Below are 23,950 nucleotides of genomic sequence, written 5' to 3' on the forward strand. Positions count from 1 at the left end.
CAACTACACACAACCACACAACTACACAACTACACACAACAGGCACAACTACACAACGACACAACTACACACAACTGCAGAACTACACAATGACACACATCTGCACAACTACACAATGACACAACTACACACAACTGCACAACTACACAACTACACACAACAGGCACAACTACACAATGACACAACTACACACAACTACACAATTACACAACTACACACAACAGGCACAACTACACAACGACACAACTACACACAACTGCACAACTACACAACGACACACAACTACACAACGACACACAACTACACAACAACACACAACTACAAAACTACACAACGACACACAACTGCACAACTACACAACTACACAACTACACAAATACACAACGACACACAACTGCACAACTACACACAACTACACAACAACATAACACACAAAACTGCACAACTACACAACAACACACAAGTACACAAGTACACAACGACACACAACTACACAACTACACAACTACACGACACACGACTGCACAACTACACAACGACACAACTACACACAACTGCAGAACTACACAATGACACACAACTGCACAACTACACAACGACACAACTACACACAACTGCACAACTACACAACTACACACAACAGGCACAACTACACAACGACACAACTACACACAACTACACAATGACACAACTACACACAACTGCACAACTACACGACACACAACTACAACAACACACAACTACACAACTACACAACAACACACAACTACACAACTACACAACGACACAAAACTGCACAACTACACAACTACAAAACTACACAAATACACAAGGACACACAACTGCACAACTACACACAACTACACAACAACACAACACACAAAACTGCACAACTACACAACAACACACAAGTACACAAGTACACAACGACACACAACTACACAACTACAGGACACACGACTGCACAACTACACAACTACAGGACACACGACTGCACAACTACACAACGACACACAAGTACACAACTACACAACACACGACTGCACAACTACACAACGACACACAACTACACAACTACTTAGCTACACAATTACACACAAGTACACAACTACACACAAGTACACAACTACACACAACTACACAACTACACAACGACAGACAACTGCACAACTACACACAACTACACAACAACACAACGACACATAACTGCACAACTACACAACGACACACAACTACAGAACTACACAACAACTACACAACTACATACAACAACACAACTACACACACCTACACAATCACACAATGACACTTGGTACACAACAACTACACACACCTACACAACTACACCACAACTACACAACAACTACAAGACTACACACAAGTACACAAGTACACAGCTATACAGCAACACAACTACACACAACTACACAACTACACTACAACTACACACTTCTACACAACTACGCAACGACACACAAGTACACAACTACGCAACTACACACAAGTACACAACTACACACAACTACACAGCTACACAACTACACACAGCTACACAATAACAACACACACCGACACAACTACACACAACTACACAACTATACAGCTGCACAACTGCACACAACTACACACATCTACACACAACTACACACACCTACACAACTACACAACGACACACAAGTACACACCTACACACAACAACACATATCTACACAACTACACACAACTACACAACTACACACAAGTACAAAACCACACCTAAGTACACAAGTACACACAACTACACAACAACACAACGACACATAACTGCACAACTATACAACGAGACACAACTACAGAACTACACACAACTACACACAACAACACAACTGCACACACCTACACAACTACACAACAACACTGGGTACACAACAACTACACACACCTACATAACTACACAACGACACACAACTACACACAACTACACAACTACACTACAACTAGACAACTACACAACAACTACAAGACTACACACAAGTACACAACTACACAGCTACACAGCAACACAATTACACACAACTACACAACAAGTCAGCTACACAACTACACACAACTACACAACTTCACTACAACTTCACACACCTACACAACTACGCAACGACACACAACTACACACAACTACACAACTACACTACAACTAAACAACTACACAACTACACGCAACTACACAACTACATAGCTACACAACAACTACACACACCTACACAACTACACAAATACACACAAGTACACAACTACACAGCTATACAGCTACACAACTACACACAACTACACAACTACAGCAACACCACTACAATACTACACAACAATAAATCTACACACAACTACACAACAACAAACAACTACACAACTTAATACAACTATACAACTACAAAACCTAAACTACAGAACAAAAACTGCACAGGTATACCTACAAAACTATACACAACTACACAAATTTAACTACACAACTACACAAGAACAACTAAAACTACACAACAACTACACACAACTACACAACTGTACTACTACACATAAATACACAGAACTACACACAACACAACTATACAACTACACAACTTCACACAATTATACAACTATACAACTACACAACAACATACATATATAACTATACAACTACACACAATTACACAACTACACAAAAATACACAACTATACATAACGACACAAGTATACAACTACACACAACTACACACAGCTACACAACTACACAGCTACACAACTACACACAACTACACAACTAAACAACTACACAACTACACACAACTACTCAGCTACACAACTACACATAAGTACACAACTACACAACAACTACACACGCCTACACAACCACACAACTACGCAGCGACACACAAGTACACAACTACACAACTACACAACTACACAGCTACACAACTACACAGCTACACAACTACACACAACTACACAACTAAACAACTACACAACTACACACAGCTACTTAACTACACACAACTACTCAGCTACACAACTACACACAACTACACAACTACACAGCTACACAACTACACATAAGTACACAACTACACAACAACTACACACGCCTACACAACCACACAACTACGCAGCGACACACAAGTACACAACTACACAACTACACAACTACACAGCTACACAACTACACACAACTAAACAACTACACAGCTACACAACAACTACACACAACTACACAGCTACACACAACTACACACAACTACACAGCTACACACAACTACACACAACTACACAACTACACACAACTACACACAACTTCAACTACACACCATCTAAACACAACAGTCACAGTAACACTGTAGGAGCAGAGGTGATCTAACTGGTCTGGTTTCTGGGTATTGATGGAGTGTTTGTTAATCCTCTGGTTAACTCATTAATCATAAATTAACTGAGTGATTATTATTTTGGGTAGATTAAAAACTGGATCAATACTGATCATTGCTGGTTTTGGTTACATATTCTCTCTCTAGGTTTTAGCCATTTAAAGGTAACCCCCCCCCCCCCCCATGGTCAGAGAGAACCAGAGCGAAGGAAGAACAGGGCAGAGAGGCAGTAAACCAGGAGGACGTGGGCTCAGGACTCTCCAGGGTTAAATAAAGGAGGGTGGGGGGAGATATCTAGGCACTGCACGAGCGGGTCACATCATACCTTTAAAATCCTGAAGGCGCGGTCATGACGTCATACGTATGAAGAGAGAGAGAGAGAGAGAGAGACTTCTTCATGCTGACCAATTAAGGCTCTGAGAGAGAGAGAGGAGCAGCGGAGGGACACCACTTTCTTTAGGACACCAGTCAGACCAGTACACCCATTTTTATCCCCCCACAGGGACTGAGAGCGCGTGGGGAGGGAGCACTCACACCCACGCACACACACCGACACACACACCCTGAGAGAGCAGAGAGAGAGCGCAGAGACACCGAACCTCCGGATCCGGATCACAGCAGAGTAAGTCCGACTTTCTCCGGTTTCTTCTCCGTCTTTCTGCTCCGTCAGGACTGTGGGAGAGTTGGAGTGTGTGTCGGGATGTTTGCTCTCCGTGGCTCGTGTGTGTGTGTGTGTGTGTGTGTGTGTTATCACTGTAGTCCTCCGTCTCCGCGTGGACGTGAAGTCCCGGTTTGGGTGACGTTAGTCAGGTGATGTTTACCTGCCGCTGCAGCTCATCATCTCTTCACACTCTGTGTTTATGTACGTGCACGCTCCTCCGGTGCTCGTGCACGGCTGCAGCAGCATCTCCTCGTGCAACATTTAGGGTCTCCACACCAAATAAGGTAAAACGCGGACACGGAGCTCCGTACCGGGGGGCAGAGTGCGCCCCCCGCCGCCTGCAGCAGGTCCGACAGCTGAGCAGAGAGAGGCTCTGATTGGTCCATGAGCTGAGGGTCAGGGCTGCAGGTAGACTCTCAGGACAGGTGGGTTTTTACCGGGAGATACCGGGACGCCATGGCTGGATGTAGAGAAGCTTCTAGAGCCTCGTGTCTGAGTCTGAGGAGTAGGGATGGGCAATTTAGCCGATCCCTGTCTGCATGTGAGACTCATCAAAGAGGAAATACATGCTTCTGTTTGTTCTTGGTGAGATTCTAGTAATGTAATCACAGTTCATCTCTAAACCTCTCCAGTTAACTGTGATTAATCGCATCCTTTTAACCATATTCTAAAGTTCCAACCTTTTGCATTTGAACAGTTTTTGTGTCGTTGTGTATTCTTTCACAGTCTTAAACTGCAGGTACTGACTTCCTGTTTGGATGCAGACCTGCTTTTATTTTGAAAGGTAGCTCACACTGTGGATTTGAAAGGAAATGAGTGGAGAGTAAATGTTCAGACTGATTTTAGAGACGCTGATGTGGATGAACCGGAGAAATCACAATTTACAAAGTCACTTCTTTCTGATGATGTTAATTAACCCTGATTAATGCGATTAATCTATTAATCCTTGTGGTCCAGTCGTAATAACCTGGTTATCCCTTCTCCTGGCCACTAGGGGGCGACTGAGATATTTTAGCTGCATATTCCTGGAGCTGTTGTCTGAGTCAGCGGTCTGACTGATGAGGACGTGTCGGAGCATTAGTCGACCAATCAGAGCAACAAAACACGTGACGATTGGACTCTTGCCAACTTCAGTCGCTCTTCTGCCATCATCTAGCGCAGGGGTTCTTAACCTTTTTGACCTCAGGGTCCAACCTTTCCAGTACAGCGGGAGCCAGGGCCCATTCAAATTTTAGCACCAAATTGGTAATCAGACTCTTAACTTGATTTATATTCAATAACTGCATCTAATGTCCCGACAGGTGATCAGATGAAGAGGAGGAGGAAAGAGACGCGAGCGCTGCTGTGCTCCTGTTAATGAGTTATACCTCACATTCTTCGCCACATAAACACACAGCGTCTATGATTCGCTGTTAATAATAACATGATTTAATAATAACACTTGTGTTTCAGCTTTATTCTCATCATTTCAACTTTAATCTCGACTTGCCCAAAATTATTTTATCCACCAAAATTGGCCCTAATCGGCTTCCTTACTTTCATCTTCATTTTTTCGCTTAACAAACTTATTCATAACTTCTGCTCCAGACTAGCGGCTGACTTCTTCTGCTTGTTTGAGCTTCTTAGTCAACTGATTGACGTATTACTGCCACCAAGTGGCGGGGAGGTGTATTACAACTGAGTGTCTTGCAGCTAATAATTACTCCTTGTGGCCCTCACGGCCCACAGGTGGAAAAAAGGAGTTTTTTTGGTGGCCCACTAGCAGGCGCTGGCGGCCAAACCATGGGCCACGGCCCCATGGTAAAGAATCACTTATCTAGTGTCCATTAGAGAGCACCAGAGAGGGCACTTTATCATCTAAAGTCCATTAGGAGAGCACCAGAGACGGCACTTTATCATCTAAAGTCCATTAGAGAGCACCAGAGACGGCACTTTATCATCTAAAGTCCATTAGAGAGCACCAGAGACGGCACTTTATCATCTAAAGTCCATTAGAGAGCACCAGAGACGGCACTTTATCATCTAAAAACCATAAAAGAGCACCAGAGACAGCACTTTATCGTCTAAAGTCCATTAGAGAGCACCAGAGACGGCACTTTATCATCTAAAGTCCATTAGAGAGCACTTTCTCATCTGAGGAACATAAAAGAGCACCAAAGACAGTACTTTATCATCTAAAGTCCATTAGAGGGTACTTAATCATCTAAAGTCCATTAGAGAGCACCAGAGAGGGTGATTTATCATCTAAAGTCCATTAGAGAGAACCAGAGAGGGCACTTTATCATCTGAAGACCATAAAAGAGCACCAAAGACAGCACTTTATCATCTAAAATCCATTAGAGGGTACTTAATCATCTAAAGTCCATTAGAGAGCACCAGAGAGGGCGATTTATCATCTAAAGTTTATTAGAGGGTACTTTATCGTCTAAAGTCCATTAGAGGGCACTTTATCGTCTAAAGTCCATTAGAGAGAACCAGAGAGGGTACTTTATCATCTGAAGACCATAAAAGAGCACCAAAGACAGCACTTTATCATCTAAAGCCCATTAGAGGGCACTTTATCATCTAAAGCCCATTAGAGGGCACTTTATCGTCTAAAGTCCATTAGAGGGCACTTTATCGTCTAAAGTCCATTAGAGGGCACTTTATCGTCTAAAGTCCATTATAGGGCACTTTATCATCTAAAGTCCATTAGAGGGTACTTTATCATCTAAAGTCCATTAGAGTGTACTTTATCATCTAAAGTCCATTAGAGTGTACTTTATCATCTAAAGTCCATTAGAGGGTACTTTATCATCTAAAGTCCATTAGAGGGTACTTTATCGTCTAAAGTCCATTAGAGGGCACTTTATCATCTAAAGTCCATTAGAGTGTACTTTATCATCTAAAGTCCATTAGAGGGTACTTTATCATCTAAAGTCCATTAGAGGGCACTTTATCGTCTAAAGTCCATTAGAGGGTACTTTATCATCTAAAGTCCATTAGAGGGCACTTTATCATCTAAAGTCCATTAGAGGGTACTTTATCATCTAAAGTCCATTAGAGGGCACTTTATCATCTAAAGTCCATTAGAGAGCACCAGAGACGGCACTTTATCATCTAAAAACCATAAAAGAGCACCAGAGACAGCACTTTATCGTCTAAAGTCCATTAGAGAGCACCAGAGACGGCACTTTATCATCTAAAGTCCATTAGAGAGCACTTTCTCATCTGAGGAACATAAAAGAGCACCAAAGACAGTACTTTATCATCTAAAGTCCATTAGAGGGTACTTAATCATCTAAAGTCCATTAGAGAGCACCAGAGAGGGTGATTTATCATCTAAAGTCCATTAGAGAGAACCAGAGAGGGCACTTTATCATCTGAAGACCATAAAAGAGCACCAAAGACAGCACTTTATCATCTAAAGTCCATTAGAGGGTACTTAATCATCTAAAGTCCATTAGAGAGCACCAGAGAGGGCGATTTATCATCTAAAGTTTATTAGAGGGTACTTTATCGTCTAAAGTCCATTAGAGGGCACTTTATCGTCTAAAGTCCATTAGAGGGCACTTTATCATCTAAAGCCCATTAGAGGGCACTTTATCATCTAAAGCCCATTAGAGGGCACTTTATCGTCTAAAGTCCATTAGAGGGCACTTTATCATCTAAAGTCCATTAGAGGGCACCAGAGAGGGTGATTTATCATCTAAAGTCCATTAGAAAGAACCAGAGAGGGTACTTTATCATCTGAAGACCATAAAAGAGCACCAAAGACAGCACTTTATCATCTAAAGTCCATTAGAGGGCACTTTATCATCTAAAGTCCATTAGAGGGTACTTTATCGTCTAAAGTCCATTAGAGGGCACTTTATCGTCTAAAGTCCATTAGAGGGCACTTTATCGTCTAAAGTCCATTATAGGGCACTTTATCGTCTAAAGTCCATTAGAGGGTACTTTATCATCTAAAGTCCATTAGAGTGTACTTTATCATCTAAAGTCCATTAGAGGGTACTTTATCGTCTAAAGTCCATTAGAGGGCACTTTATCATCTAAAGTCCATTAGAGTGTACTTTATCATCTAAAGTCCATTAGAGGGTACTTTATCATCTAAAGTCCATTAGAGGGCACTTTATCGTCTAAAGTCCATTAGAGGGTACTTTATCATCTAAAGTCCATTAGAGGGCACTTTATCATCTAAAGTCCATTAGAGGGTACTTTATCATCTAAAGTCCATTAGAGGGCACTTTATCATCTAAAGTCCATTAGAGGGCACTTTATCGTCTAAAGTCCATTAGAGGGTACTTTATCATCTAAAGTCCATTAGAGGGCACTTTATCGTCTAAAGTCCATTAGAGGGCACTTTATCATCTAAAGTCCATTAGAGGGCACTTTATCGTCTAAAGTCCATTAGAGGGTACTTTATCATCTAAAGTCCATTAGAGGGCACTTTATCGTCTAAAGTCCATTGGAGGGCATCAGAGAAGGTCATAGGGTACAGTGCAGCGTCTCCACCTTCAGTGTTTTCTCAAACCTCAAACTTGAGCAGCGTCGGTGGCTTGGAGTGTTTGAGTTTCTCTGTTTTCTGGTGTCTCCTGCTGACATGGTTCTTGAGAGTATGAGTGGATCTGATGAGGCGGTGTCATGAACCAGTTGGTCACTGTTAAATCTATGTCATAAAACAGGCTGAATCATGCCGTCTTTCCCTGGTCTTCAGTGAGCTAAGCCGTCGTTTTGTGTTGGCTGATTTCATCCTGAGGTCATTACATTCCTGAACACACTTCATCTCAAACACAGAGAGAGCGAGTGTGATGTTTACTGACTCTGCAGGCCGGCGCTCTGAGAACATCTGAAGAGAGCAGATTCAGACCAAACATGTCCTCGTTTGACTCTTGTGCCCAACACTGGCATGCACACCGTTGACAGCAAACAGAGGGTGAAGTCAGACCTTTGCGCTAATCTCTGTATTTGACTCTCTAACCACACGCCGCCTTGTGAGTGTGTGTGGTTAGCAGCATGGCGTGCTGCGCTCCTCTCACTTCCTGTTATTGCTCGGTGTTGTGGGTGTGGTGAAGGTGATGATGAAGATGAGGAGCTGTGGTCTCAGGATGGTTTAGTGATCATACTGGAAACACTGGGGGGAAATGTTTGAAATTTGTTCTAATGCAACACACAATCCCTGATCACTTCATTAGGTACACCTGCTCATCAGCCAATCACATGACAGCAACCAGCAGGGAGGCATGATGGGGACCATGAAGGTCAAAGGTCTGCTACATTAGGAAACATAAGCTGCAAACATTAGCTCTACGCTCTGTTAACAAAGCCCCCTACATGACTCCGCCCCCCACCCCTGCAACAGCGTGGTCCCACTAGACATTTACAAGTCCGGCAGAGTCCACACACACTGCTCCCCTCTGCTGTTTACCTCTCATTTAGAATAAAGGCTCTCCATAAAGTTTATTTTCTAAACAACAAACCACTGTTTTAGTTTCATGGATGAATTTCACACACTGACGGGGAAAAGCTGCTAAAAGTGGCCTCTGTGGTTCGTGCTGCAGGAATGCTGAGAGAGTAGCTCACCGTTCAAAACCAGATAAATACGGATGGAGCTAAGCAGTCTGGTCTCTGCTTGTTATTGTTTCTTATTGTTTTGATGTAGAGCCCCCTGGTGGTGGAAATTAGATACTGCACGTGTAACTCTGTTGATCCACTATGTGGTCCTGGTCAAACTGGTCTTGATTCTACTTTTATTAGTACCTGGTCCTGTTTCTGGTGCCCCCTCTGCCAGTTCCACCCACTTTTCCAAAAGTTGCCAACTATGGCCAATTACAGAGCTCATCAGTGCCCGCCCACTTTTGTACCGCTCTGGTTCTAGCAGTAAAATTCTCCATTCAAATCCTCCATAGACATTCAACAGAATCCTTACTGCTACAACGGTTTTAACCCAGGAACCGAGCTACCAGCTACCTGAGTACTCCTGGCTACCAACATTCATGAGAAAAAACGGCGTGCGAAAAAAAGGCAAAGGTTCAAGACTGCGTACGTTCTCTTTAAGGAACTACATATCCCAGGGGTGTCAAACTAAACCACTGAGGGGCCCGGATTCTGAATTAAGGTCTGACCTGAGGGCCTAACAGGGTCCACATTTAACCAAACTGTCAGCCTCATTTTCACCGGTAATACATTATGAGGAAAAAAATGATTTTGAGATTTAAAAAGTCAAAATGATGTTAAAAGGATCAAAATAGAGATAAAAAGTCAAACATATTGGTTCAAAAGGTCAAAACACAAAATTACATGTTTAGATAATGCTTTTAAAAGGCAAATATATAAAAAAGAAAGTCACGATCATGTTTCTAAGGCCAAAATATGTTGACATTTAAAATCGTGAACCTAAAGGTCAAAATATGGGATTAAAAAATATAAATAAAAAATTTTAAAAAGCCTAAAAATGATCTAAAAGTCCAAATAATAAATGTAAAAGGTCAAACAATGGGATAAAAGTCAAAATAAAAAATTGAAAAAGGTCAAAATATGGGATAAAAAGTCCAAATAAAAAATTGAAGAAGCCTAAATATTATCTAAAGGTCAAAATAATAAATGTTATTGTCCAAATAACAGAGAGAAGTCATAACTGTGATATGTAAAATTCAAAATATGAAATGAAAATAAATGAAGTTCCCACATTTCTTTTTATCTAGTTATTTTTTTCTCTTTATATTTTTTTTTACAGTTTTATGACTGAAGGATATTTGATATCATCAAGGCTAAGTTTACAGTTTTATACTGGAAGAACTCTTCAGACCTCATATTTTAGGGCCAGTTATAATAAAAATAAGACATGATCTGGTGGGCCGGGTATAACTGAACCACAGGCCGGATTTGGCCCCCGGGCCTTGAGTTTGACACCCTTGATATAGCCCACAATCGATTGGGATCCAATTAGCCTTTTGTTCAGGAGAGCTGTTCAAGCTTTTCAAACATATTTGTACATTTTTGCTACACTTATATTTATTCTAGTAACATTTTAAATGATAGTGTTATAAAATAAACTACTTGGTGAACCTACCAATGAGAGGCCTCGCTGTCACTCCCAAGGATTGTGGGTATTGTAGTATTTTTGGCTGAGATGTTTTTCTGTAAAAGAGGTTGATATCTGAACACTTCAGTCTTCTTCAGGAGTATTTACCGAGGTTTCACTCTCAGGTAGCTGCTGTCAGTCTAACGTGGATGTTTGGCTAAAAATCAGACCCTCTGTGGAGAAAATGAACAGGAGTTTTACTTCCAGAGCCACACTGGGGAGCTCTACTGGGTCAAAATGGCGGGAAAACACTCCAACATTCCATCCTTTGCCTTTGATGATGTCACCCTTTAAAACAGTAATGTCCATAGCTCCCCCTACTGTTTCAGACGGTAACTACACCGGCCTGCTCTAACAGCGATGTTAGTGATGTGAACGCAGACCAGCGGAGGAGAGCTGGTTCTACAGGAAACCATCAATGAGACAACATCAGTAAAAACACGGCTAGAAATGAAGCAGAGCTATGACTGTGTTTACAGAGCTGACCGTCCTTGAGGAGTGAAGTTTAATGAGGAATCAAAGCTCACTGGTTCTTTTATGTTTTCCACATTCAGACATGTAGAAGCATAAATCTGATCAGCAGAGCTCCATGATCTGGTTTTTCTCTTTAGGAGAGCCGTGATGTGGAAACATCTGAAACCCTCTGACATGTTTAATAAGAAATAAAATACAATGATATTAGAAATAATCTTTTAAAGCTGTCTAGTTTGATTTATTCTCTCATTACATCACTGACATAAAGAAACACGAGCGGACTCTCTGACTCTGTGATCCAGGAAATGAACCTGGTTCAGTTTTTTCTCTCTTTGTTGGTTTTGGATGAGGTTCCTGATGTGGATTAGAGTTTATGACCGAGTCCTCCAGCTGTTTGGATCCCAGTCCTGAAACAACACTGGGCTGGTCTTTCAGCACCCACATGATGGTTTTATACATGACTGTACTCATGCTCAGGCTCTTACATAACTGACCTTTTACTCTCATGTTCAAATCCTCCTTCTGGGCCCGGGACAGGAGAGGGTTCTCAAAAGAACATTCAAATACAGACACAGTTTTATACCGACATAGAAATACGGTAGACATTTCACATTAAATAGGACCAGGTTAAATGTCCGTCTGATTCTGGCCTCTTCAGGTCTAACCCTGACCCGTCCTTTAGTGAACCCTGCAGTCAGCTGAAGACTGAATCAAGTTTATGATATAATCCTGACTTAACGGGGCAGTAACTCAAACCTTAGCATGTGTATTTGTCACATTTCTAGTAAAAAATATCCTAAACTGACAGACAGTAAATCTCACCACTAGGGGGCTCTGACTCAAAATGAAAACAAAAGAAGCCAGGCAAATAGAGGCGTGCTGCTTAGCTCCGCCCACCTTCAAGGCTTTCTTCATTTTGAATTGTGCATGCAACTGTACATCCTGTTACCTGAGCGCCCTGCAAAACTCCACCCTCCTACCCCTTCAACAAAGTGGCCTCGGTAGACATTTACAAGTCCAGTAGAGTGTTTGGTTTGTTTTGCTCCTACCTTGGCTGAGTGCATAAGGAAGTTTAAAGTTTTCTACAAGGTTGTGTGGTGTTGGATGGAATCCTGTGGTTTTCACCTCCTAGATGAACTTCACTTTGCTCACAGCACCGTGTTACCTCTGTGACCCTCTGACCCTTTACCAATAGGAGCAGTTTGGAGCATTTTCACATTAGGCAGGATTGTCTTGCTCTGTGTCTAAGTATGTTAGCTTCCCTCTCCCCAGCTGGTCTGCGTTCACATCAGTAACATGGCTCTGTGCCCCAGCACATCTGTGTGTGTAGACCGTCTGATAGAGTAGGAGGAGGTATGAGCAAAGCTGGTTCAAAGGGTGGCATGTTTATAAACTTCAGAGGATTATCTTTCAAAGTATGACATCATCTTCAGAGGATGGAAGGTTTATAAACTTCAAAGGATTATCTTTCGAAGTATGATATCACCTTCAGAGGATTGAATGTTTCAAAAATATTAAAGGGTGACATCATCTTCAAAGGCAGAGGATGGAATGTTGGTGAAGCTTGGGGTGTTGGGAGCTTTTTCCCTCCACTTTGCCAAATAGTAGGCCATAGTTCATTTTTTTTCCAAAAGTAGTTAAAAAAGGACAGTCAGCAGGAGAGAAAGAATGTTGGTATAGGATACAAGTTCAGCATAATTAGGGAAGTTTAGGTTCTGATGCTCTAAGGGCTGACTGAGTGTTGTTGGCTGTTTGGGGATTTAGATTGGCTAGGCACCAGGCTCCTCACCAGTTCCACCCACTTTTCTAAACGTTGCCAAATATAGTACAATTTAGCAAAAAATTGAAGTAAAAACCAACATTCCGTCCTCTGCCTTTGAACATAAAGCGATTAAAGCTTATAAAACATTCCATCCTTTGAAGATGATCCCATCAACACTTCTAAAACATTCCATCCTTTGAAGATGATGTCATCAAGACTTATAAAACATTCCATCCTTTGAAGATGATCTCATCAAGGCTTATAAAACATTCCATCCTTTGAAGATGATGTCATCAAGACTTATAAAACATTCCATCCTTTGAAGATGATCTCATCAAGGCTTATAAAACATGCCATCCTTTGAAGATGATGTCATCAAGGCTTATAAAACATTCCATCCTTTGAACATAAGGTCATTAAAGCTTATAAAACATTCCATCCTTTGAACATAAGGTCATTAAAGCTTATAAAACATTCCATCCTTTGAACATAAGGTCATTAAAGCTTATAAAACATTCCATCCTTTGAAGATGATGTCATCAAGGCTTATAAAACATTCCATCCTTTGAAGATGATGTCATCAAGGCTTATAAAACATGCCATCCTTTGAAGATGATGTCATCAAGGCTTATAAAACATTCCATCCTTTGAAGATGATGTCATCAAGGCTTATAAAACATTCCATCCTTTGAACATAAGGTCATTAAAGCTTATAAAACATTCCATCCTTTGAACATAAGGTCATTAAAGCTTATAAAACATTCCATCCTTTGAACATAAGGTCATTAAAGCTTATAAAACATTCCATCCTTTGAAGATGATGTCATCAAGGCTTATAAAACATTCCATCCTTTGAAGATGATGTCATCAAGGCTTATAAAACATGCCATCCTTTGAAGATGATGTCATCAAGGCTTATAAAACATTCCATCCTTTGAAGATGATGTCATCAAGGCTTATAAAACATTCCATCCTTTGAACATAAGGTCATTAAAGCTTATAAAACATTCCATCCTTTGAAGATGATGTTATCAAGGCTTATAAAACATTACTTTCTTGCCTTTTGCATGAAGGCATATCTAGAAGAGCATCAGTAGTCAAACTCCATCCATCTGAACATTTCTCTTGTCCAGGAGGAACATAAAAAAACATAAGAATAGATGCTAACTATTGGTGACATATCATTTCTTCTGACTCTAATCAGACTTTTGGATTTACTGATCCATTTTCCCACACAGATATCCAGCATTCAGCTGTTCCAGTCTGTCCATAGGGATCTACTGTACTATCATTGGACTAATATGAAGATATTTTGGGTTCTCTGAGAGGCTTGGACCCTGATGTCTTGGCCAGGGGTCATCCACAAGGACTTTTTTGGTTAATTAAAACCTAGTTTAACGCTATTTTATTCATACACATCCTACTCATTTCATGTAGTTTTAGATTTGTACCTAAATGATGATATCTTGGGGCCCCTTGGAGCACAAGGCCGGATGTTATTGCCTATTATTGCCTGAAGGTCAAACTGCCCAGCGTCAGTCAGTTTGAAGACATGAGGAAGGAAAGGAGTGTGGAAGGAGCTGTGAGTACCATCAGTGAACACTAGATGGAGCCAGAGCAGCACAGAGCTGGCTCTGATAGACTCTGACTCATTGGAACGTGTCCTTGTTCACTCTGTCCCACCCTGAATGTGTCTTTTGTTTACTGGACAGATTCTCCTCAAACAATGGACAGACCGTCAGGAAACATTTCAGCATATTTCTCATTTTTAATAAGTTTTCTCTCCTTCTATAAACATCTTTGTCCCGTGTTCTTGCATGGTCATCTTCTGCACACTCTCCTGCTCTTTTCCTCTGGCCTCCACAGCCGTCATTATTCTAATCATTTAAGTACGGGGCGGTTATGGCGAGTATTCCTGTGATAAACCTGTGAAACAGTGAGTTACCCTCCCACAGAGGCCGTGTGAATCCATTGTTCTATTGTTGGAGACACACTGACTGTTAGCTCAGGCTGCCAGTGTCCAACATTAATGGGGCTCTTTTATTGGGGGGCTATTAAGGTGGGGGGGTTCTGGGGTTGTTATGGGGTGAGGGGCATTCCTCAGATTCTCCTCTGACCAGACACACACTCAAACATGCTGTGGCTGCTGGCACCGAGCTCCTTATTTAGTCAAAAAGCTGCAGAGTCACATCGTTTCTGTTTCTCCCAGAGAAGAAGAACGATCACATGACCACACAGCATCCATGGGTTCATGTAGAAGAAGAATCCACACACGTTATTTCACCTACACCATCAGCCATGTTATAGAAGTGCTGCTGAATATCGCTGTCATCATAAAGATGATGTTATCCTTTAAAGCCTAGAAACATTCCATCCTTGCATTTGAAAATGATGTCATCCAAAGAGTATGCCATCATTTAAAGCTTAGGAACATTATATCATTACCTTTAAAGATATCATCCTTTAAAGCCTAAAAAACAATCCATCCTTTCCTTTAAATATGATCATCCAAAAGAGATCATGCTTTACAGCCTTCATTCCATCCTTGCCTCCAAAAATGATACCATCCTTCAAAGCCTATAAAACATTCCATCTTTGCCTTGAAAGATGTCTTCCTTTGAAGCCTATTTAACATTTTATCCTTGCTTTCAAAGATGATCCCATCCTTTAAAGTTTACAAAGCATTCCATCCTTTCCTTCATCATGCAGGCCATGAAAATTCAAACTGTAGTCCTTCTGGTCTTTATGTTTGTAATAGTTTAGTATTTTCAGTTTGAAGTCTAACCATGGTAACCATGGTTACCATACAAACATCAATAAGAGGAACATGTGGATGTACCGGAGTTCCCCTATATGATTCACCAGCAGAGAGCACGCAGATCAGTGAGGGGAAGCTGTTATTATCCAGGCACTGGCTAAAATGTCATTAATGATAGGAGAAAACTTCTTTAATAACTCTGATATATAAACAATATTTCAAGTTAAACTTCTATGATGTGATCATTCCATCCTCTGCCTTTGAAGATGACATTAATGCTTGTAAAACATTCCACCCTCTGCCTCTGAAGATGTCATCATTAATGCTTGTAAATCATACCACCCTCTGCCTTTGAAGATGACGTCTTCAAGACTTGTAAAACATTCCATCCTCTGCCTCTGAAGATGACATCATTAACGCTTGTAAAACATTCCATCCACTGCCTCTGAAGATGACATCATTAAGGCTTGTAAAATATTCCATCCTCTGCCTCTGAAGATGATGTCATTAAAGAATGTAAAACATTCCACACTCTGCCTTTGAAGATGACATCATTAATGCTTCTAAAAAATTCCACCCTCTGCCTTTGAAGATGACGTAATCAAGGCTTATAAAACATTCCACCCTCTGCCTTTGAAGATGACTTCATCAAGGCATGTAAAACATTCCACCCTCTGCCTTTGAAGATGACGTAATCAAGGCTTATAAAACATTCCACCCTCTGCCTTTGAAGATGACTTCATCAAGGCATGTAAAACATTCCACCCTCTGCCTTTGAAGATGACTTCATCAAGGCATGTAAAACATTCAACCCTCTGCCTTTGAAAATGACATCATCAAGGCTTGTAAAACATTCCACCCTCTGCCTTTGAAGATGATGTCATCAAGGCCTTTTATAACATTTCACCCTCTGCCTTCAAAGATGACATAATTATGGCTTGTAAAACATTCCACCCTTGGCCTTTGAAGATGACCTCTTCAAGGCTTGTTAAACATTCCACTCTCTGCCTTTGAAGATGATGTCTTCAAGGCTTGTAAAACATTCCATCCTGTCCCTTTGAAGATCACATCATCAAGGCATGTTAAATATTCCACCCTCGGCCTTTGAAGATGACGTCATCAAGGCCTGTAAAACATTCGATCCTGTACGTTTAAAGATGATGATATAAAGACATATTAAACATTCCATCCTCTGCCTTTGAAGATGACTTCATCAAAGCTTGTAAAACATTCCACTCTCTGCCTCTGAAGATGACATCATCAAGGCATGTTAAACATTCCACCCTCTGCCTTTAAAGATGACATCATCACGGCTTGTAAAACATTCGATCCTGTACCTTTCAAGATGACGTCATCAAGGCATGTAAAACATTGCACCCTCTGCCTTTGAAGATAATGTAATCAAGGCAGGTTAAACATTCCAACCTCTGACTCTGAAGATGACGTCATTAAGGCTTGTATAAAATTTCAACCCCTGCCTGTGAAAAAGACATCATTAAGGCTTGTAAAACATTCCATTCTTTGGCTTTGAAGATGACATCATCAAGGCATGTTAAACATTCCACCCTCTGCCTTTGAAGATGATGTCATCAAGGCATGTTAAACATTCAACCCTCTGCCTTTGAAAATGACATCATCAAGGCTTGTAAAACATTCCACCCTCTGCCTTTGAAGATGACGTCATCAAGGCTTTTTATAACATTTCACCCTCTGCCTTCAAAGATGACATAATTACGGCTTGTAAAACATTCCACCCTTGGCCTTTGAAGATGACCTCATCAAGGCTTGTTAAACATTCCACATTCTGCCTTTGAAGATGATGTCTTCAAGGCTTGTAAAACATTCCATCCTGTCCCTTTGAAGATGACATCATCAAGGCATATTAAACATTCCACCCTCGGCCTTTGAAGATGAAGTCATCAAGGCCTGTAAAACATTCGATCCTGTACCTTTAAAGATGATGATATAAAGACATATTAAACATTCCATCCTCTGCCTTTGAAAATGACTTCATCAAAGCTTGTAAAACATTCCACTCTCTGCCTCTGAAGATGACGTCATCAAGGCTTGTAAAACAATCCATCCTCTGCCTTTGAAGATGACATCATCAAGGCTTGTAAAACATTCCACCCTCTGCCTTTGTAGATGAAATCATCAAGGCTTGTAAAACATTCCACCCTCTGGCTTTGAAGATGACTTCTTCAAGGCTTGTAAAACATTTTCCTCTGCCTTTGAAGATGACATCATCAAGGCCTGTAAAACATTCCACTCTTGGCCTTTGAAGATGACGTCATCAAGGCTTGTAAAACACTCCACCCTCTGCCTTTGAAGATGACGACATTAAGACATGCAAAACATGTAAAACATTCCTTCCTTTCCCTTGTTCTAATTTAGCCTGAGAACACAGGGGCAGATTATTTGGTCGTTGTTAAAAACACGGAATTGAATGTTTATGATCTCAGTTTTTCTAGTCTGATGACTTTTGATTGATTGTTGCTTTACGGTTTGTTTTTGCATCATTTCATTACAGCTGGTATTAACTGTTAGACCAATGTTTCTCAGCGGGTGGGTCAGGGACCAAGAGTGGGTCACAGAGCTGTTGTCAGCAGGTCCTGGATGTATGCCTGGAGAAGCCACTGGGGCACAAAGTCTGTGGTGTACAGAAACCTGATAAATACTAAGAGATAACAGCAGAATCATCCACGTAGGTATCTGAGAAATACTTGGGCTCTTCCTGCCGTCACACACAAAAACAAACGGGACAACGTGACTTCGTGAAGGTCACGTCCCACAGGACCGGTCTGATATTTATTCCTCCGCCCGCTGAGACCGTCAACATGGATCGAGATGAGATCATTGACTTTAAAAGGAGGCTGGGATGGAGGAATTTCAGCTCTTTAAATCTGCTCCAAGACTCAGAACATCTCTGTTAACATGACATGGTACGGTGGCCCTGAGGGTCAACTGGAAAAACATTTCAGTTAATGCCATGAAATATAAAACATTACAGCAACGTAAATGCACACATTCATGGGCCTGAATATGATATTTTAGTGAGATTTTATTTTTTAAAAAAACATGTTTTCAGAGTTGTGCTCTGTTTTCTGTTTTTATTTAAATCTGGATCTTGAGTCCACAAAACAATCGACAAATTCATAATTAATTCATTTCATTCAAATACTTTAATGGAGCAAAAAATAAATTATTGCGTTTCAGAAAATGGCTCTGCTCTATTTTTTAAGATATTTTTATTTCATGTTTATTTTTTTGCACGCGTGCAATTAAATTTTCCACGTCATTAATTTTTTTGAACATCGTGTTTTTTTTGATTAGCACATTTTTTGGTGTTTCAGTGTTATTTATAGGGATTCATGAAATTATTTTGGCACTATTGAATTGTTTCTTTTGCATAAAAAGTTAAAGTAGTTTATTAAATATTTATTTGCTTGTTTTAAAAAAAAGGCTTTTCTCTAAATATTTGAAGCTAGATAAAATATTTCTGGTTTTCACAAAATGTCTCAAAATTGCTTTTTTTTTAAAGTTCTGTTTGTAGCATGAAATATTTTTGTGTTGCCCAAAATGATGTTACAGTTTCTGAAATGTCAGTATGATTCACAAATATTCCACCTAAGAGCAGCTTGAATTTTTTGTATCTAAAATATTTGGGCATCGCGCTAAACATTTTTGTATTTTACCCTCTGGGCCACCATAGAGGTGGAGAAGGACTAGCCTTGGGTCTGACTAAATCAAACTTTTAGCCCAGTTAAGGCGGATAAAACCATAAACCAGGGTTAAATAAGTGAGGACTACCTGAGCCTGGTCTCGTCTGAGTGTTTCTGTGTGAATTATCAAAACTTTCTTTGACTTTTAGTCTCTGTTTAGTGTGAGCTGAGTGTTTTATGTGGATTATCAGAGGGTTTTTGACTTTTAGTCTCTGTTTAGTGTGAGCTGAGTGTTTTATGGGGATTATCAGAGGGGGTTTTTGACTTTTAGTCTCTGTTTTCTCTGTTTTGAGTGAGCTGGGCTGAGGACTGAGCCCTCCTCTGCTCCGGGGTCTAAAGGCAGCCATCTTTGACTCACTGTGACTCACCTACAGCCTCAGACTTGACACCAGTTTGATCCGGAGTGACTCCCTTTCTCGGTGTAAACCTCCTCCCCTGCAGAATCTCTGTCTCCGGGCTATAAGTCTGCGTCTCTTCCTCACCTCCTCTCCTTCTTCCTCTCCTCTCCACACAGAAAACAGCCTCGCAGAGAAAGAGGGAGGCCCGCAGAGCCAGCAGACTCCACCCAGAAACGCAGCCAGCGAACCGAGAGCCAGCCGAGCCCATAAAAATGAGCGGATCACACCCACGGCTCCACCAGAGCGCCGCGCCCGCTCCCAACGCTCTCTCAGCGGATAAGGACGCAGAAATGCCCGCCACGGAGAAGGACCTGGCCGAGGACGCGCCGTGGAAGAAGATCCAGCAGAACACGTTCACGCGCTGGTGCAACGAGCATCTGAAATGCGTCAACAAGAGGATCGGGAACCTGCAGACGGACCTGAGCGACGGGCTGCGGCTCATCGGGCTCCTGGAGGTCCTGTCCCAGAAGAAGATGTTGAGAAAGTACAACCAGAGGCCCACCTTCCGCCAGATGCAGCTGGAGAACGTGTCCGTGGCGCTGGAGTTCCTGGACAGAGAGAACATCAAGCTGGTGTCCATAGGTGAGTCCAGATCCGGGTCTGCAGAGAGTTTGGGGGGGCGCAGTGTGGTTTCTAGCTCTTTAAATCACAGACAGCGGCAGGCAGAGTTTCTGGAGTTGAACAGGGTCGCTTTAATCCGGTTTAAGGACCAGTCATGCTCCCAGAGAGGGTGCAGACCGGGTCCAGTTTTCCCATCAGGCCCAGGGAGGCAGTGCCTGAGGCCTAGAGCTCTGAGAGGCCTAGAGATGTGGTCTCACAGGTAGAGCTGGGCAACATATGAGCATTTAAGAAACACCAGCGTCTCAAACTAGAGACCAGTCCTATGATGCTAAAACCTGCCGGAGAAGTCCAGAACGCCGTCCCAGCAACTGTTAGAAGCCCCCGCCCTCAGATCAGTTCAGTTCAGCTTTATTTATGTAGCACATTTAAAACAACAACAGATGTTGACAACTTACAAGTTTTTCACGCGTTTCCAACTCGCTTCAGCGTTTCAGACGTCTGGTAGAGATCGGACTGACGTTAGAGACGCTTCTGAGACCAGCGCTCGCTGAGATCGTCAACGTCTGACCTTCTTTAGAGGACTTCCTCTAATGTTGACAACACTTTTGGACAATTTCAGCAGTGCTGGGCTTTTCTGACCTCCTGATATCCAAAAACGGATCACTGCCTAAAACTCAGCTCCTTGATCTAGTTCAGGTGACCTCAGAGGTTCGTCAGATCAACTCTGGAGGCTTTCTGCTCAGTGGTGAGGGCCCAGCCCGGTCTCAGCCCGGGGCCCAGCCCGGTCTCAGCCCAAGCCCAGCCCGGTCTCAGCCCGGGGCCCAGCCCGGTCTCAGCCCAAGCCCAGCCCGGTCTCAGCCCGGGGCCCAGCCCGGTCTCAGCCCAAGCCCAGCCCGGTCTCAGCCCAAGCCCAGCCCGGTCTCAGCCCGGGGCCCAGCCCGGTCTCAGCCCGGGGCCCAGCCCGGTCTCAGCCCAAGCCCAGCCCGGTCTCAGCCCGGGGTCCAGCCCGGTCTCAGCCCGGGGCCCAGCCCAGTCTCAGCCCGGGGCCCCTGAATGACTAAAACCGCCCCTGTGGACACATGTGTACGGAATATTCTGGATAAAGAGCATTCCCATAGAGTTTAGAAATGAGGAGCATGCTTTGGATTTAAACCTGTCTCATTTTAAAGTACACACTTTTGGCTGTTTTGGCGCCCCCTGTTGGTCAGGTCACAAATGTTGTTGAAGGCTAACCCCCAGTCTCTTCTTGGAGGTTTGTGCCAAGATTTCTGACATTTTGATGAATCGTCGTAGAATTACGACCACTTCCTGCTCCGCCCTGCTCCTTTAAAGGTTATTGGTCAATAACTCCAAAACGAAACCCGACATCACCACGGCGTTCACGGCGTTTACTGAGACCGGTTTAAAGAGCATCCAGAGTAGATCTGGTACCAGTCTGGTCTACAGTTCAGGAACAGGCGACAAATTTAGTTCAAAAAGGTGAAAATCCATCATGGCGGATTTACAGAGTCTCATAGAGGACTGAGCTGGACTGGTCTGTTGAACTAAAAGGTGATCCGGTCTACAGTTTAGGGCTGTGACCTTTCAAAAACACCTTTTCTCTCCTTAACTACAGCGCCACCCTCTGGTCATGTAGGTTCATAGTTCTGGGGACAGTTAAGCATGGCGTTTCCTGTTCTACTGGCGACTCTAGAGTCTCTGAAACCAACTAGAACCAGACTAGAACCAGACTAGGCTGTGTTAGAGTCTCTGAAACCGACTAGAACCAGACTAGGCTGTGTTAGAGTCTCTGAAACCGACTAGAACCAGACTAGGCTGTGTTAGAGTCTCTGAAACTGACTAGAACCAGACTAGATCCAGACTAGGCTGTGTTAGAGTCTCTGAAACCGACTAGAACCAGACTAGGCTGTGTTAGAGTCTCTGAAACCGACTAGAACCAGACTAGAACCAGACTAGGCTGTGTTAGAGTCTCTGAAACCGACTAGAACCAGACAAGAACCAGACTAGGCTGTGTTAGAGTCTCTGAAACTGACTAGAACCAGACTTGGCTGTGTTAGAGTCTCTGAAACCGACTAGAACCAGACAAGAACCAGACTAGGCTGTGTTAGAGTCTCTGAAACTGACTAGAACCAGACTAGAACCAGACTAGGCTGTGTTAGAGTCTCTGAAACTGACTAGAACCAGACTAGAACCAGACTAGGCTGTGTTAGAGTCTCTGAAACCGACTAGAACCAGACTAGAACCAGACTAGGCTGTGTAAGAGTCTCTGAAACCGACTAGAACCACACTAGAACCAGACCTGGCTGTGTTAGGGTCTCTGAAACCGACTAGAACCAGACTAGACCCAGACTAGGCTGTGTTAGAGTCTCTGAAACCGACTAGAACCAGACTAGGCTGTGTTAGAGTCTCTGAAACCGACTAGAACCAGACTAGAACCAGACTAGGCTGTGTTAGAGTCTCTGAAACCGACTAGAACCAGACTAGACCCAGACTAGGCTGTGTTAGAGTCTCTGAAACCGACTAGAACCAGACTAGAACCAGACTAGGCTGTGTTAGGGTCTCTGAAACCGACTAGAACCAGACTAGGCTGTGTTAGAGTCTCTGAAACCGACTAGAACCACACTAGAACCAGACTAGGCTGTGTTAGAGTCTCTGAAACTGACTAGAACCAGACTAGGCTGTGTTAGAGTCTCTGAAACCGACTAGAACCAGACTAGGCTGTGTTAGAGTCTCTGAAACCGACTAGAACCAGACTAGAACCAGACTAGGCTGTGTAAGAGTCTCTGAAACCGACTAGAACCACACTAGAACCAGACCTGGCTGTGTTAGGGTCTCTGAAACCGACTAGAACCAGACTAGACCCAGACTAGGCTGTGTTAGAGTCTCTGAAACCGACTAGAACCAGACTAGGCTGTGTTAGAGTCTCTGAAACCGACTAGAACCAGACTAGAACCAGACTAGGCTGTGTTAGAGTCTCTGAAACCGACTAGAACCAGACTAGACCCAGACTAGGCTGTGTTAGAGTCTCTGAAACCGACTAGAACCAGACTAGAACCAGACTAGGCTGTGTTAGAGTCTCTGAAACCGACTAGAACCAGACAAGGCTGTGTTAGAGTCTCTGAAACCGACTAGAATCAGACTAGAACCAGACTAGGCTGTGTTAGAGTCTTTGAAACTGAC

The 23,950-nt window shown here is 42.5% G+C and overlaps 1 protein-coding gene across 2 annotated transcripts in view; it reads left to right on the plus strand.

Annotated features, from left to right (window-relative positions):
- The first annotated feature begins 3,696 nt into the window (after positions 1 to 3,696).
- The window catches only part of flna (filamin A, alpha (actin binding protein 280)), a 92,606-nt gene continuing 72,352 nt past the window's right edge, over positions 3,697 to 23,950 (plus strand). The window contains exons 1-2 of one of the 2 annotated variants that reach the window (XM_041798581.1): positions 3,697 to 3,993; positions 20,326 to 20,791. In XM_041798581.1, coding sequence (XP_041654515.1) covers positions 20,422 to 20,791 — 370 coding nt within the window. In that variant the 5' untranslated portion in view covers positions 3,697 to 3,993; positions 20,326 to 20,421. The remainder of the gene's footprint in view (positions 3,994 to 20,325; positions 20,792 to 23,950) is intronic. The other variant, XM_041798582.1, reaches the window with a different exon arrangement.

Source organism: Cheilinus undulatus, linkage group 11, assembly GCF_018320785.1.
Source record: "Cheilinus undulatus linkage group 11, ASM1832078v1, whole genome shotgun sequence".
Classification (NCBI taxonomy): Eukaryota; Metazoa; Chordata; class Actinopteri; order Labriformes; family Labridae; genus Cheilinus; species Cheilinus undulatus.